The 16,477-nt window shown below is 56.6% G+C and overlaps 2 protein-coding genes across 6 annotated transcripts in view; one reads left to right on the top strand and one right to left on the bottom strand.

Annotated features, from left to right (window-relative positions):
- The first annotated feature begins 53 nt into the window (after positions 1–53).
- Positions 54–13,039, top strand: LOC102085475 (pre-mRNA-processing factor 39). Of its 5 annotated transcripts, none has more exons than XR_010468602.1 (8): positions 54–407; positions 1,631–1,984; positions 4,442–4,567; positions 6,375–6,493; positions 7,604–7,771; positions 9,704–9,877; positions 11,284–11,398; positions 12,902–13,039. XR_010468602.1 is itself a non-coding variant. In XM_065044412.1 (7 exons), exons 1-7 carry the CDS (start codon positions 69–71, stop codon positions 10,892–10,894), a joined length of 1,323 nt encoding a protein of 440 aa, XP_064900484.1. In that variant the 5' UTR covers positions 54–68; the 3' UTR covers positions 10,895–11,006. The 5 variants fall into 5 exon arrangements, 1 of the variants encoding a protein (XP_064900484.1); XR_010468603.1 differs by lacking the exon at positions 12,902–13,039 and adding an exon at positions 12,296–12,327; XR_010468605.1 differs by lacking the exon at positions 12,902–13,039 and adding an exon at positions 12,221–12,249.
- A 2,594-nt stretch (positions 13,040–15,633) lies between these two features.
- SCYL1 (SCY1 like pseudokinase 1) overlaps positions 15,634–16,477 on the bottom strand; it is an 11,010-nt gene continuing 10,166 nt past the window's right edge. Inside the window, 1 exon segment of the mRNA XM_065044391.1 lies at positions 15,634–15,676. Coding sequence (XP_064900463.1) covers positions 15,634–15,676 — 43 coding nt within the window.

The raw sequence follows: 16,477 nt of genomic DNA, 5'->3' as shown, positions 1-16,477 counted from the left end.
TGGTCCTCCACCAAGATGGCGGTTGGCCGCTCTAGGCCACACCTGCCGTCTCTGTGGTTCCTTTCCCTATGTTTCTCCGAGCGCCGCATGACCGCTCTGGAACATCTTCCTCACGTCGTCTCTATGCTTCCTGGTCCTCCGGGCCGCTCCGTGGCTCTGGAAGCGAAACCGGAAGTCTCTATGGTGCAGGCCGCGTTGATGCGGCTCCTCCCGGCCGGCAGGCGGCGCTGCAGCCCCCACCCCGTCGCCGCTCTGGCCCCGCCGCCGCCTCCTCGCTGGCTTCCTCATCCGGGTCCCCGCGGTGGGAGGCGGGAGCGCGATGGCGGCGGAAGGAGCGGAGGGAGCGGCGGCCGCGGGCGGGAACGGGAGCGGGAGCGGGAACGGGGGCGGCAGCGCCGACCCCCCCGGTGAGCGGGGGGCGGGGCGGGGGGGGCGGGGGGGGGGGGCGGATTTTGGGGGAGACAGTGGGGGGTGGGGGCACAATGGGGGGGACCCCGCCCGGGTTTATGGGACCCCCCCACCCACCCACCCATGGAATCGCCCATGTATTAACCCCCCCCCCCTCACCAGTATGGAACACTCCCACCCCTGGGACCCCCCCACCTATGGAATCGCCCATCTATGGGAACCCCCCCACACTATTGGACCCCCCCCACCCTGGGACCCCCCACCCCTGGGACCCCCCCACCTATGGAATCGCCCACCTATGGGAACCTCCCACTGTGGGACTCCCCCCCCCACTATTGGACCCCCCACCCCTGGGACCCCCCCTACCCATGGAATCTCCCATCTAAGGGACCTCCCCCCTACTACGGGATCCCCCCACCCATGGGACCCCCCCCCCCCCACTACAGGATCCCCTCATCTCTGGGACCCCCCAACCCAATGAACCCCCCCACCCATGGAATCGCCCATGTATGGGACCCCCCACACACTATGGGACCCCACCCCCCCCGATGTGGACTCTCCCATGTACGGGAGCCCCCCACTATGGGATTCCCCCCACCCCTGAGACCCCCCACCTATGGGACTCCCCACCCATGGAATCTCCCATATACAGGACCCCCCCCCCCACTATTGGACTCCCCCCCACCCTAGGACCCCCACCCCTGGGACCCCCCCACCTATGGAATCGCCCATGTATGATCCCCCCACCCATTGGACCCCCCCCCCCCCAACCCATGGAATCGCCCATGTACGGGAACCCCCTACCAAGGGCCCCCCCCCCCACTATGGGATTCCCCCCACCCCTGGGACCTCCCACCCATGGGACTCCCCATATACAGGACCCCCCCCACTATTGGACTCCCCCCACCCCTGGGACCCCCCCACCTATGGAATCGCCCATCTAAGGGACCTCCCCCCCCTGCCACTATGGGATCCCCTCATCTCTGGGACCCCCCAACCCAATGAACCCCCCCACCCATGGAATCGCCCATGTATGGGAACCCCCTACCAAGGGCCCCCCCCCACTATGGGATTCCCCCCACCCATGGAATCGCCCATGTATGGGAACCCCCTACCAAGGGCCCCCCCCCCACTATGGGATTCCCCTCACCCATGGAATCTCCCATGTATGGGTCCCCCCCCGTGTCCCCCCCAATTAACGCCACCTCCTCTTCCCCCCCAGCCCCCCTGTCCGAGCCGCCCCCCCCCACCCCCCTCCCCTCCCCGCCCCCCCCAGCCGAACCCGCCGCCCCCCAACCCCCCCAGAGCTGCAACGGCGCCGCCGCCCCCCCCCCCGAGGAGCCGCCCCCCCAGGAGCCGCCGCAGGAGCCGCCCCAGGACCCCCCCCCCCAGGAGCCGCCCCCCCCAGGAGCCGCCCCCCCAGGACCCCCCCCAGGACCCCCCCCAGGACCCCCCCCAGGACCCCCCCCAGGAGGCGCCGCTGCCCCCCGAGCTGGAGAAGCTGTGGCAGGCGGCGCAGAGCAACCCCCACGACTTCGGCGCCTGGACCGAGCTGCTGGCGCTCGTGGAGCAGGAGGTGAGCTCGTCAGGGATTCCTCATTAACAGCTCGTCAGGGATTCCTCATTAACACACAGCTCGTTAGGGATTCCTCATTAACACACAGCTCGTTAGGGATTCCTCATTAACAGCTCGTTAGGGATTCCTCATTAACAGCTCGTCAGGGATTCCTCATTAACAGCTCGTTAGGGATTCCTCGTTAACACAGCTCGTTAGGGCTTCCTCGTTAGCACAAAGCTCGTTAGGGCTTCCTCATTAACAGCTCGTTAGGGATTCCTCATTAACAGCTCGTCAGGGATTCCTCATTAACAGCTCGTTAGGGATTCCTCGTTAACAGCTCGTTAGGGATTCCTCGTTAACACAGCTCGTTAGGGATTCCTCATTAACAGCTCGTTAGGGATTCCTCATTAACAGCTCGTTAGGGATTCCTCATTAACACAGCTCGTTAGGGCTTCCTCATTAACAGCTCGTCAGGGATTCCTCATTAACAGCTCGTCAGGGATTCCTCATTAACAGCTCGTTAGGGATTCCTCATTAACAGCTCGTTAGGGATTCCTCATTAACAACACAGCTCGTTAGGGATTCCTCATTAACAGCTCGTTAGGGATTCCTCGTTAACACAGCTCGTTAGGGATTCCTCATTAACAGCTCGTTAGGACTTCCTCATTAACACACAGCTCGTTAGGGATTCCTCATTAACAACACAGCTCGTTAGGGATTCCTCATTAACACACAGCTCGTTAGGGCTTCCTAATTAACACAGCACTCGTTAGCGCTTCCTCGTTAGCACCGCTCGTTAGGGCTTCCTCATTAACAACACAGCTCATTAGCGCTTCCTCATTAACAACACAGCTCGTTAGCGCTTCCTCATTAACAACACAGCTCGTTAGCGCTTCCTCATTAACACACAGCTCGTTAGCGCTTCCTCATTAACAACACAGCTCGTTAGGGCTTCCTCATTAACAACACAGCTCGTTAGCGCTTCCTCATTAACACACAGCTCGTTAGCGCTTCCTCATTAACACAAAGATCGTTAGCACTTCCTCATTAACACACAGCTCGTTAGCGCTTCCTCATTAACACACAGCTCGTTAGCGCTTCCTCAATAACACAGTGCTCATTAGCGCTTCCTCATTAACACACAGCTCGTTAGCGCTTCCTCAATAACACACAGCTCATTAGCGCTTCCTCATTAACGCACTGCTCATTAGGGCCTTGGGTAGTTAAGCTTCATCTCGTTAGGGCTTTGAAATTACCCTGCTGCTCATTAGAGCTTTGTAATTAACCTGCTGCTCGTTAGGGCTTTGTAATTAACCTGCAGTTCGTTAGGGCTGCCATAGTTAATGCACAGCTTGTTAGGGCTTTGTAATTAACACAGAGCTCGTTAGGGCCTTGGGTAGTTAACCTGCAGCTTGTTAGTGCTTCATAATTAACCTGCTGCTCGTTAAGGGCTGCCATAGTTAACCTGCTGCTCATTAGGGTTTCATAATTAACCTGCTGCTCATTAAGGCTGCTGGAATTAACCTGCAGCTTGTTAGGGCTTCGTAATTAATCCTCTCCTCGTTAGAGCTGTTGTAGTTAACGCAGCCCAAATCTACGGCCTAGTTTAAACAGTCATTAAACCCGGCTTAAACCACTGGCCTCGTTAAAACCTTCATTAAACCCAGCTCAAGTCTATGTTCCCATTAAAACCTCCGTTAAACCCAGCCCAAATCTACGGCCCTGTTTAGATCTTCATTAAGCCCAGCCCAAATCTACGGCCTAGTCTAAACATTCATTAAACCGAGCTCAAGTCTACAGCCCTGTTTAAACCTCCGTTAAACCCAGCTCTAGTCTATGGCCATATTAAAACCTCTGTTAAACCCAGCTTAGATTTATGGCCTTGTTTAAGCCTTTGTTAAACCCAGCTCAAATCTATGGCCTAATTTAAACAGTCATTAAACCCAACTCAAATCTACGGCCATGTTTAAATCTCCGTTAAACCCAGCTCTAGTCTATGGCCATATTAAAACCTCCATTAAACCCAGCTCAAATCTATGCCCTAGTTTAAACCTTTGTTAAACCCAGCTCAAATCTATGGCCTAATTTAAACAGCCATTAAACCCAGCTCAAATCTACGGCCCTGTTTAAACCTTCATTAAACCCAGCCAAACCTACGGCCTAGTCTAAACAGTCATTAAACCCAGCTCAAATCTACGGCCCTGTTTAAACCTTTGTTAAACCCAGCTCCAAATCTATGCCTGGTTTAAACCTTCATTAACCCCAGCCCAAATCTCTGCCCCCGTTTAAACCTCCATTAATCCGAGCTTAAACCACCGGCCTCATAGAAACCGCAGCCCAAACGCTGCAGGATCCTCCCGCCCGGAGCCGCTTCTCAGCCTCAGTCCCGCTCTAATTAGGGCACTAACGAGCCGGGGGGGGCAGCGGCAGCCCCCCCGCTGTCCGCGTGTCCCGACCGCGTCCGTCTGTCCGCAGAACCAGCTGGGCGCCGCCCGCCGCGCCTTCGACGGCTTCTTCGCGCACTACCCGTACTGCTACGGCTACTGGAAGAAATACGCCGACATGGAGCGGCGCCTGGGGGGCGACCAGCGCGCGCAGGAGGCCGGTGGGGCGGGGCGGGGGGGGCGGGGGCGGGGGGGACCCTCCGGGGGGGGCACGTGGGGGTTTGGGGGTCCCTGTGCTGTTGTTGGGCTGACACCCCTTTGCTTTGCCCGGTTTCCAACACGCCGATGGGGCTCTTGGGGGTCCCCGTGCTATTTGTGACGATTCGGGTGTTGTGTGCGGGTGTTTGAGCGCGGTCTCCAGTCCATTCCGGGTGACATTTCCTGGTGCCGTTTGGGGTGTTTGTGACGTTTCGGGTGTTGTTTGCAGGTGTTTGAGCGCGGTCTCCAGTCCATTCCGGGTGACATTTCCCGGTGCTGTTTGGGGGTGTTTGTGACATTTCGGGTGTTGTGTGCGGGTGTTTGAGCGCGGTCTCCAGTCCGTTCCGGGTGACGTTTCCTGGCAGATGGTGCCATTTGGGGGTGTTTGTGATGTTTCGGGTGTTGTTTCCAGGTGTTTGAGCACAGTCTCCAGTCCATTCCGGGTGACATTTCCCAGTGCTGTTTGGGGTGTTTGTGACGTTTTGGGTGTTGTTTGCAGGTGTTTGAGCGCGGTCTCCAGTCCGTTCCGGTGATGTTTCCTGGTGCCGTTTGGGGTGTTTGTGACGTTTCGGGTGTTGTGTGCGGGTGTTTGAGCGCGGTCTCCAGTCGTTCCGGGTGACATTTCCTGTCAGATGGTTCCGTTTGGGGTGTTTGTGACATTTCGGGTGTTGTGTGCGGGTGTTTGAGCACGGTCTCCAGTCCATTCGGGTGACATTTCCGGTGCTGTTTGGGGGTGTTTGTGACATTTCGGGTGTTGTTTGCGGGTGTTTGAGCGCGGTCTCCAGTCCGTTCCGGGTGACATTTCCTGTCAGATGGTTCCGTTTGGGGTGTTTGTGACGTTTTGGGTGTTGTGTGCCGGTGTTTGAGCACAGTCTCCAGTCCGTTCCGGGTGACATTTCCCGGTGCTGTTTGGGGTGTTTGTGACGTTTCGGGTGTTGTGTGCAGGTGTTTGAGCGCGGTCTCCAGTCCGTTCTGGGTGACGTTTCCTGTCAGATGGTTCCGTTTGGGGTGTTTGTGACGATTCGGGTGTTGTTTCCAGGTGTTTGAGCGCGGTCTCCAGGCCATTCCGGGTGACGTTTCTCGGTGATGTTTGGGGCGGTTCGTGATGTTTCGGGTGTTGTTTCCAGGTGTTCAAGCGCGGTCTCCAGTCCATCCCGGGTGACGTTTCCCGGTGCCCTTTGGGGGTGTTTGTGACATTTCGGGTGTTGTTTCCAGGCATTTGAGTGCAGTCTCCAGTCCATTCCGGGTGACATTTCCCGGTGCCGTTTGCGGTGTTTGTGACATTTCGGGTGTTGTGTGTGGGTGTTTGAGCGCGGTCTCCAGTCCGTTCCGGGTGACGTTCCTGTCAGATGGTTCGTTTGGGGTGTTTGTGACGATTCGGGTGTTTGTTTCCAGGTGTTTGAGCGCGGTCTCCAGTCCATTCCGGGTGACGGTTCCTGTCAGATGTCTGTTTGGGGTGTTTGTGACGATTCGGGTGTTGTTTCCAGGTGTTTGAGCGCGGTCTCCAGTCCGTTCCGGGTGACATTTCTGTCAGACGGTTCGTTTGGGGTGTTTGTGACGTTTCGGGTGTTGTGTGCGGGTGTTGGAGCGTGGTCTCCAGTCCGTTCCGGGTGACGGTTCCTGTCAGATGGTCCGTTTGGGGTGTTTGTGACGATTCGGGTGTTGTTTCCAGGTGTTTGAGCGCGGTCTCCAGTCCGTTCCGGGTGACGTTTCCTGGCAGATGGTTCCGTTTGGGGTGTTTGTGACGATTCGGGTGTTGTTTCCAGGTGTTTGAGCGCGGTCTCCAGTCCATCCCCGCTCAGCATGGACCTGTGGATCCACTACATCTCCTTCTGCAGAGCTCGCTGGACATGAGCCGCCCCGAGGCCGCGCCGCGGATACGGGGGTGAGGACGGGGGTCCCCAAACGTGCGACACTGTGACAGTGTTTGTGTCCCCAAATGTGTGTGACACTGCCCGAGGGCCGCGCCGCGGATACGGGGGTGAGGACGGGGTCCCCAAACGTGTGACGTGTCCCCAGATGTGTGTGACACTGCCTGACGCCGCACCACGGATACAGGGGTACAATGGGGACAGGGGTGTCCCCAAGTGTGTGTGACACTGTGACACTGTCTGTGTCCCCAAACGTGTGACACTCCCCGAGGCTGCACCACGGATACAGGGGTACAATGTGGACAGGGGTGTCCCCAGGTGTGTGTGACACTGTCTGTGTCCCCCAAACGTGTGACGCACCACGGATACGAGGGGTAAGGACGGGATGGGGACAAAACCGGGGTGTCCCCAAATGTGTGACATGGTGTCTGTGTCCCCAGGTGTGTGACGCTGTGTGTGTCCTCACAGGGTGTTTGGGGTGCTGGGGACGGGGTGACAAACACCTCAACTGTCCCCAAGGAGTGCGACGCTGTGTGTGTCCTCACAGCGTGTGATGTGGTGTCTGTGTCCCCAGGTGTGTGACACGGTGTCCGTCCGCCGGGTGTTCGAGGCGGCGGTGGCGGTGTGACCCCGTGTCTGTCTGTCTGTCCGCGGTGTGATGTCCGTCTGTCACATGGTGTGATGTCTGTCTGTCTGTCCTGTCCCACGGTGTGATGTCCGTCTGTCCGTAGGGTGTTCGAGGCGGCGGTGTGACCCGTGTCTGTCTGTCTGTCCCACGGTGCGATGTCTGTCTGTCTGTCCCACGGTGTGATGTCCGTCTGTCCGTAGGGTGTTCGAGGCGGCAGCATGACCCATGTCTGTCCATCTGTCCGTGGTGTGATGTCTGTCCGTCTGTCCCACGGTGTGATGTCCGTCTGTCTGTAGGGTGTTCGAGACGGCGGTGTGACCCGTGTCTGTCTGTCTGTCCCATGGTGTGATGTCTGTCCGTCTGTCCCACGGTGCGATGTCCGTCTGTCCGTAGGGTGTTCGAGGCAGCGGTGGCGGTGTGACCTGTGTCTGTCCGTCTGTCCCATGGTGTGATGTCTGTCCGTCTGTCCCACGGTGTGATGTCCGTCTGTCCGTAGGGTGTTCGAGGCGGCGGTGGCGGCGGCCGGGCTGGATTTCCGCTCGGACAAGCTGTGGGAGCTGTACGTGGAGTGGGAGCGCGAGCAGGGCGAGCTGCGCGCCGTCACCGCCATCTACGACCGCGTGCTGTCCATCCCCACGCAGCTCTACAGCCAGCACTGGGAGCGGTGAGCACCGTGGCCAAAACCGCCAAAAACGGGCAAAAACAGGGCCAAAAACGGCCAGAAACGGCCAAAAAACGGCCAGGAACGGGCCAAAAATGGGCAAAAACGGGCCAAAAACGGGCAAACAATGGGCAGGAACGCTGCCCATCCCCACGCAGCTCTACAGCAGCACTGGGAGCAGTGAGCAGAAAATGGGGTGAAAACGGGCAGAAATGGGCAAAAAAACGGGCAAAAATGGGCAAAAAAAACGGGCAAAAATGGGCCAAAAACGGGCAAAAATGGGCCAAAAAATGGGCCAAAACAGGCCAAAAACGGGCAAACAAGGGGCAGGAACGATGCCCATCCCCACGCAGCTCTACAGTAGCACTGGGAGCGGTGAGGAGAAAATGGGGCGAAAACGGGAAAATGGTAAAAATGGGCAAAAATGGGTAAAAATGGGCAGAAATGGGCAAAATCGGGCAAAAAAGTGGGCCAAAGCAGGCAAAAAATGGGCAGAAATGCTGCCCATCCCCATACAGCTCTACTGCAGCACTGGGAGTGGTGAGGAGAAAATGGGTTGAAAACGGGGAGAAATGGGCAAAAAAACGGGGTGAAATGGGCTTTGTTTGGGAAGTGAGGCAAAAACATGAGGTAAAATGTCTCTTACGGGAGAGAAAATGGGGGAAAAATGGCCCTTTGGGGGAAAACGTGAGGGAAAACTTGAGGTAAAACATGAGGGAAAATGGTGCTCAGGGGGGAGAAAATGGCGGGAAAATGGCGTTGAGGAGAAAATGGGGGAAAACGGGGTAAAATGGCCTTGGGGTAAAATATAGGTGAAAAAATGAGGTAAAGTGTTGCTCGGGTGAGAGAAAATGGGGGAAAAATGGCCCTTTGGGGAAAACCTGAGGTGAAACGTGAGGGAAGATGGCGCTCAGGGGAGAGAAAATGGCGGGAAAAGGTCCCTGGGAAAGAAAATGGGGGAAAATGGCGGAAAATGTGAATTTTCCTCGTGTGGAGGGAAAATGTCCCCACAGAAAAACGCCGGGAACATCCTGGCGCCCGTTTTTGGGCCCATTTTTGCCTGTTTTGGGCCCATTTTTGCCCCAGGTTCAAGCAGCACGTCCTCCAGCACCCCCATATCCATCCCGCCCCCCATTTTGTGCCCATTTCTGCCCCATTTTTCCCCCCGTTTTTACCCCATTTTCAAGCAGCATGTTCCCCAGCCCCCCCAGTCCATTCCGCCCCCCGTTCTGTGCCCATTTCTGCCCCATTTTCCCCCGTTTTTACCCCATTTTCAAGCAGCACGTCCTCCAGCACCCCCAGTCCATCCTGCCCCCCATATCTGTCCATTTTGTGCCCATTTCTGCCCCATTTTCCCCCGTTTTTCCCCCATTTCAAGCAGCACGTCCTCCAGCCCCCCAGGGTCCATCCCACCACCTGTTTTGTGCCCATTTTGTGCCCATTTCTGCCCCATTTTCCCCTGGTTTTACCCCATTTATCAAACAGCACGTTCCCCAGCCCCCCCCAGTCCATTCCGCCCCCCATATCTGTCCTTTTTGTGCCCATTTCTGCCCCATTTTCCCCCGTTTTTACCCCATTTTCAAACAGCACATTCTCCAGCCCCCCAGGTCCATCCTGCCCTCCATTTTGTGCCCATTTCTGCCCCATTTTCCCCCGGTTTTACCCATTTTCAAGCAGCATGTTCCCCAGCCCCCCCAGTCCATTCCACCCCCCATTTTGTGCCCATTTCTGCCCCATTTTCCCCCGTTTTTCCCCCATTTTCAAGCAGCACGTCCTCCAGCCCCCCAGGTCCATCCCACCACCCGTTTTGTGCCCATTTCTGCCCCATTTTCCCCCGTTTTTCCCCCATTTTCAAGCAGCACGTTCCCCCGCCCCCCCCGGTCCATCCCGCCCCCCATTTTTGCCCGTTTTCCCCCATTTTCGCCCCATTCCCAGGTTCAAGGAGCACGTCCTCCAGCACCCGCCCCGGGACATCCTGTCCCCCGAGGAGCTGCTCTGGGTCCGCTCCAAGCTTTCCGCGGAGCCGCCGAAGGCGCCGGAGCCGCCGGAGCCGCCAAGGCGCCGGAGCCGCCCCCCGAGGAGCCGCCGCAGCCCGGGGGGGGCGCCCAGGTACCCGCATCCCCCTTTTGGGGCATTTTGGGGCATTTTGGGGCCAAAATCACACCATTCCCATCGGTTTCCCCATGGGGAAACCCACACGTGTACCCAGAAGCGTTCGCTGGTATTTCGCTATTTAAATGTTCAAGTTTCTCCCCAAAATGAACAGTCTACGAAGACAACTCACAGCGCAACAGTTTTGGGGTCCCCCAGTGTCCCCATATAAGAACCCAGGGGGTTTTGGGGTGTTTTTATTGCAAAACCCCGTATTTAGTCACTCTGAGCTCTGCAAACGTGCAGTTATGCCCAGGGTACGTTTCGCTACCGTTTCTGGGTTTAAATAGTGACGTTTTACCCAAAATGAACAGTTATATGAAGAGAAATAAGAGTAAAACAGTTTTGGGGTCCCCCCGAGTCCCTGTGGGGGTTTTGGGGTCCCCCTACCACCAAAAGTGCCTTTTGGGGGGTGTTTTACGGGGCAAAACCAAGGGTTTTGGTACCTCCCGGCTCTAAAATGGTGGTTTGTGCTGTAAATGGTGATGGGGGTTTTGGGGACCCCCCCTGTACCCCCTTTGGGGACCCCCCCCCGTACCCCCCCCGCCCCCCATACCCCTTTGTGACCCCAGGAAGAGCCGGAGCCGGAGCAGGAGCGATCGGGAGCTGGTGATCTCACCCCTGTGACCCCTGCTTGGGGACCCCCCGTACCCCCCTGTGACCCCCCCTGTACCCCCTGTGACCCCCCCGTACCCCTGTGACCCCCCATACCCCCGTTTGGCTGCAGGAAGAGCCGGAGCCGGAGCAGGAGCGGATCCGGGAGCTGGTGATCTCCCCCTGTGACCCCTGCTTTGGGGACCCCCCCATAGCCCTGTGACCCCCCCGTACCCCTGTGACCCCCCTGTACCCCTGTGACCCCCTGTGACCCCCCCGTACCCCTGTGACCCCCCCCGTACCTCCCTGTGACCCCCCATACCCCCGTTTGGCTGCAGGAAGATCCGGAGCCGGAGCAGGAGCGGATCCGGGAGCTGGTGATCTCCATCTGTGACCCCTGCTTTGGGGACCCCCCCGTACCCCCCTGTGACCCCCCCGTACCCCTTTGTGAACCCTGTGACCCCCCTGTACCTCCCTGTGACCCCCCTGTACCCCTGTGACCCCCCCGTACCCCCCTGTGACCCCCCGTCCCCGTTTGGCTGCAGGAAGAGCCGGAGCCGGAGCAGGAGCGGATCCGGGAGCTGGTGATCTCCCCCTGTGACCCCTGCTTTGGGGACCCCCCGTACCCCCCTGTGACCCCCCCGTACCCTTTGTGAACCCCTGTGACCCCCCCGTACCTCCCTGTGACCCCCCCGTACCCCCCTGTGACCCCCCGTACCCATGTGACTCCCCCGTACCCCTGTGACCCCCCCGTCCCCGTTTGGCTGCAGGAAGATCCGGAGCCGGAGCAGGAGCGGATCCGGGAGCTGGTGATCTCCATGCGGCAGCAGATCCACGCGCACAACGAGGCCGAGGTCGGCAAGCGGCTGGAGCTTCGAGGACGGGGTGAGCGACTCCCCGGTGCACCCCGGTTCACCCCAGTGCACCCCCATTCACCCCCAGTGCACCCCGGTTCACCCCAGTGCACCCCAGTGCACCCCCATTCACCCCCAGTGCACCCCCATTCACCCCCAGTGCACCCCAGTTCACCCCCAGTTCACCCCAGTGCACCCCCATTCACCCCAGTGCACACCCAGTGCACCCCAGTTCACCCCAGTTCACCCCAGTGCACCCCAGTGCACCCCCATTCACCCCCAGTGCACCCCCGGTTCCACCCCAGTGCACCCCCCAGTTCACCCCAGTGCACCCCAGTTCACCCCCAGTTCATCCCAGTTCACCCCAGTTCACCCCCATTCACCCCCATTTACCCCAGTTCACCCCATTGCTCACGTTAACCCCCGTTTCCCTCCAGTTCCCCCCAATATCCCCCCAATATCCCCCCAATATCCCCCCAATTTCCCCCCAGTTTCCCCCCCATTTTCCCCCATTTCCCTCCCAATTTCCCCCCAATTCCCCCCCTAACTCCCCCCCAATTTCCCCCCAATAATCCCCCCCAATATCCTCCCAATTTCTGTCCCAGTTCCCCCCCAATTTCTGGCCCAATTTCCCCCCAATTTCCCCCCATTTCCCCCCCGTTTTCCCCCCAATCCACCCATTTCTGCCCCCGTTAATCCAGATCAAGCGCCCCTATTCCACCCCACCCCCCGCTCCCTCCCATCCCCCATTCTGACCCCTCCCCCCGATAATCCAGATCAAGCGCCCCTATTCTCCACCTGGCCCCCCGCTCCCTCCCATCCCCCATTCTGACCCCTCCCCCCGTTAATCCAGATCAAGCGCCCCTATTTCCATGTGACCCCCCGCTCCCTCCCATCCCCCATTCTGACCCCTCCCCCGTTAATCCAGATCAAGCGCCCCTATTTCCACGTGACCCCCCGCTCCCTCCCATCCCCCATTCTGACCCCTCCCCCGTTAATCCAGATCAAGCGCCCCTATTTCCACGTGACCCCCCGCTCCCCTCCCATCCCCCATTCTGACCCCTCCCCCCGTTAATCCAGATCAAGCGCCCCTATTCCACCCCACCCCCCGCTCCCATCCCATCCCCCATTCTGACCCCTCCCCCGTTAATCCAGATCAAGCGCCCCTATTTCCATGTGACCCCCCGCTCCCTCCCATCCCCCATTCTGACCCCTCCCCCGTTAATCCAGATCAAGCGCCCCTATTTCCACCCGACCCCCCGCTCCCTCCCATCCCCCATTCTGACCCCTCCCCCCGTTAATCCAGATCAAGCGCCCCTATTTCCACCTGACCCCCGCTCCCTCCCATCCCCCATTCTGACCCCTCCCCCCGTTAATCCAGATCCAAGCGCCCCTATTTCCACCTGACCCCCCGCTCCCTCCCATCCCCATTCTGACCCCTCCCCCCCGTTAATCCAGATCAAGCGCCCCTATTTCCACCTGACCCCCCGCTCCCTCCCATCCCCCATCCTGACCCCTCCCCCCGTTAATCCAGATCAAGCGCCCCCTATTTCCACGTGAAGCCGCTGGAGCGGGCGCAGCTGCGGGAACTGGCGCGAGTACCTGGACTGGGAGCTGAGCGGCGGCAACCACGACCGCTGCATCGTGCTGTTCGAGCGCTGCGTCATCGCCTGTGCGCTGTACGAGGAGTTCTGGATCAAGGTGAGCCCAAAACCGCCCCATTTCACCCCAAAATACACCCCAAATACACCCCCAGCGCTGCGTCATCGCCTGTGCGCTGTACGAGGGAGTTCTGGATCAAGGTGAGCCCAAAACCGCCCCATTTCACCCCAAAATACACCCCAAATACACCCCCAGCGCTGCGTCATCGCCTGTGCGCTGTACGAGGAGTTCTGGATCAAGGTGAGCCCAAAACCGCCCCATTTCACCCCCAAAATACACCCCAAATACACCCCAAATACACCCAAATACACCCACAAATACACCCTAAATACACCCCCAAATACGCCCCAAATACTCCCCAAAATACACCCCCAAATACACCCAAAATACACCCCAAATACACCCCAAAATACACCCTAAATACACCCGAAAATACACCCCAAATACACCCAAAATACACCCAAAATACACCCCAAATACACCCCAAATACAACCCCAGCGCTGCGTCATCGCCTGTGCGCTGTACGAGGAGTTCTGGATCAAGGTGAGCCCCAAAATTCCCCCGATTTCACCCCAAAATACACCCCAAATACACCCCAAATACACCATAAATACACCCCAAATACACCCCAAAACTCACCCCAATATACACCCAAAATACACCCCACCACCCCCCCAAATCCACCCCAACATACCACCCCCAATCACCCCAAATACACCCCCAAATACACCCTAATACACCCCAAAATACACCCCCAAATACCCCCCCAACCACCCCCAAACCCCCAAAAACACACCCCAATACACCCCATACACCCCAAAATACACCCCAAAACCCCAAAAACCCCAAAATACACCCCAATATACACCCAACCACACCCCAAATACACCCCCAAATACACCCCAAAATACACCCCAAATACACCCCAACACCCCCCTAAAACACCCCAAATACACCCCAAATCACCCCAAATACACCCCAATACACCCCAAAATCACACCCGCAAATACACCCCCAAATACACCCAAAATACACCCCAAATACACCCCAAATACACCCCAAAAACACCCCCCAATACACCCTAATACACCCCAAATACACCCTAAATACACCCAAAATACACCCCAAATACACCCCAAAATACACCCAAAATACACCCCAAATACACCCTAAATACAGCCCAAATACACCCCAAATACACCCCAAATACACCCCAAATACACCCTAAATACACCCCAAATACACCCCAAATACACCCTAAATACACCCCAAATACACCCCAAATACACCCCAAATACACCCCAAATATACCCAAAATACACCCCAAATACACCCTAAAACACCCAAAATACACCCCAAAATACACCCCAAAATACACCCCAAATACACCCCAAATACACCCAAAATACACCCCAAAATACACCCTAAATACACCCCAAATACACCCCAAAATACACCCCAAATACACCCAAAAATACACCCCAAATACACCCAAATACACCCCAAATACACCCAAATACACCCCAAATACACCCCAAATACACCCCAAATATACCCAAAATACACCCAAAATACACCCCAAATACACCCAAATACACCTAAATACACCCAAAATACACCCCAAATATACCCAAAATACACCCAAATACACCCCAAATACACCCCAAAATAACACCCCAAATACACCCCAAATACACCCCAAATACACCCAAAATACACCCCAAAATACACCCCAAAATACACCCCAAAATACACCCCAAATACACCCTAAATACACCCCAAATACACCCCAAAATACACCCCAAATACACCCTAAATACACCAAAATACACCCTAAATACACCCCAAATACACCCCAAATACACCCCAAATATACCCAAAATACACCCCAAATACACCCCAAATACACCCTAAATACACCCCCAAATACACCCTAAATACACCCCAAAATACACCCCAAATACACCCCAAAATACACCCCCAAATACACCCAAAATACACCCTAAATACACCCTAAATACACCCCAAATACACCCCAAAATACACCCCCAAATACACCCCAAATACACCCCAAAATACACCCTAAATACACCCAAAATACACCCTAAATACACCCCCAAATACACCCCAAATACACCCCAAATATACCCAAAATACACCCCAAATACACCCAAAATACACCCCAAATACACCCCAAAATACACCCCAAAATACACCCAAATACACCCCAAAATACACCCCAAATACACCCAAAATACACCCCAAATACACCCCAAAATACACCCCAAAACCACCCCAAATATACCCAAAATACACCCCAAATACACCCCCAGTGCTGCGTCATCGCCTGTGCGCTGTACGAGCAGTTCTGGATCAAGGTGAGCCCAAATTGCCCCGATTTCACCCCAAATACAGCCCAAAGTTCGGCACGCGGCCCCAGATCCCGGCCGCCCTGGACCCAGGTGAGCGGCGGGTTTTCGGGGCGTTTCTGGTGGATTTTGGCTCATTTTGGGCTCATTTCTGTGTGTTTCCATACGTTCCGTTCCGAGCCGCCGAGCGTGGGTTGGGGCGATTTCTGATGCGTTTATCAGGGATTTTTGGGTTCATTTTGGGCTCATTTCCCTGTATTTCAGTCCAATCCGGTTCCTGGAGCCACAGGGTGTGGATTGGGGTGATTTCTGATGCATTTTGGGTGATTTTGGGCTCATTTTGGGCTCATTTCCCTGTATTTTTGGTCCATCTGGTTCCTGGAGCTGTGCAGCGTGTCCCTGGGGCCACTTTGGGGCGATTTCTCCGTATTTTGGCTCATTTTGGGCTCATTTCCCTGTATTTCAGTCCATCCTGTTCCTGAGGCCACAGAGCATGGATTGGGGTGATTTATGATGCATTTTGGGCTCATTTTGGCTCATTTTGGGCTCATTTCCCTGTGTTTCAGTACGTGTGGTTCCTGGAGCCGCAGAGCGTGACTTTGGGTGACTTATGATGGATTTTGGGCTCATTTTTGGCTCATTTTGGGCTCATTTTTGGCTCATTTGGCCCTGTGTTGCAGTACGTGCGGTTCCTGGAGCCGCGCAGCGTGCCCGGGGGTGGTTTCCGGTGCATTTTGGGTTCATTTTGGCTCATTTTGGCTCATTTTGGCTCATTTTGGCTCTGTTTTGCAGTATGTCCGGTTCCTGGAGCCGCGCAGCGTGCCCGGGGGTGGTTTCCGGTGCATTTTGGGCTCATTTTGGCCCGTTTTGGCTCTGTTTTGCAGTATGTCCGGTTCCTGGAGCGCGCAGCGTGCCGGGGGTGGTTTCCGGTGCATTTTGGGTTCATTTTGGCTCATTTTGGCTCATTTTGGCCCGTTTTGGCTCTGTTTGCAGTACGTGCTGGTTCCTGGAGCCGCGCAGCGTGCCCGGGGGTGGTGGTCTGGTGCATTTTGGGCTCATTTTGGCTCATTTTGGCTCA

This window comes from Columba livia, chromosome 38 (assembly GCF_036013475.1).
Source record: "Columba livia isolate bColLiv1 breed racing homer chromosome 38, bColLiv1.pat.W.v2, whole genome shotgun sequence".
NCBI classification, from domain to species: domain Eukaryota; kingdom Metazoa; phylum Chordata; class Aves; order Columbiformes; family Columbidae; genus Columba; species Columba livia.
The sequence above is the reverse complement of the archived record's forward strand: the minus strand, read 5'-3'. Positions and strand labels throughout refer to the sequence as shown.

What these genes read in the sequence shown, in the direction of transcription:
- LOC102085475 (XM_065044412.1), top strand. Translation starts at nt 69, where the DNA reads ATGTTTCTCCGAGCGCCGCATGACCGCTCTGGAACATCTTCCTCACGT. An exon ending in TGGCGCTCGTGGAGCAGGAG is followed by an intron (nt 1,985 to 4,441) that starts GTGAGCTCGTCA and finishes GTCTGTCCGCAG; the next exon opens with AACCAGCTGGGCGCCGCCCG. An exon ending in GCCGCGCCGCGGATACGGGG is followed by an intron (nt 6,494 to 7,603) that starts GTGAGGACGGGG and finishes GTCTGTCCGTAG; the next exon opens with GGTGTTCGAGGCGGCGGTGG.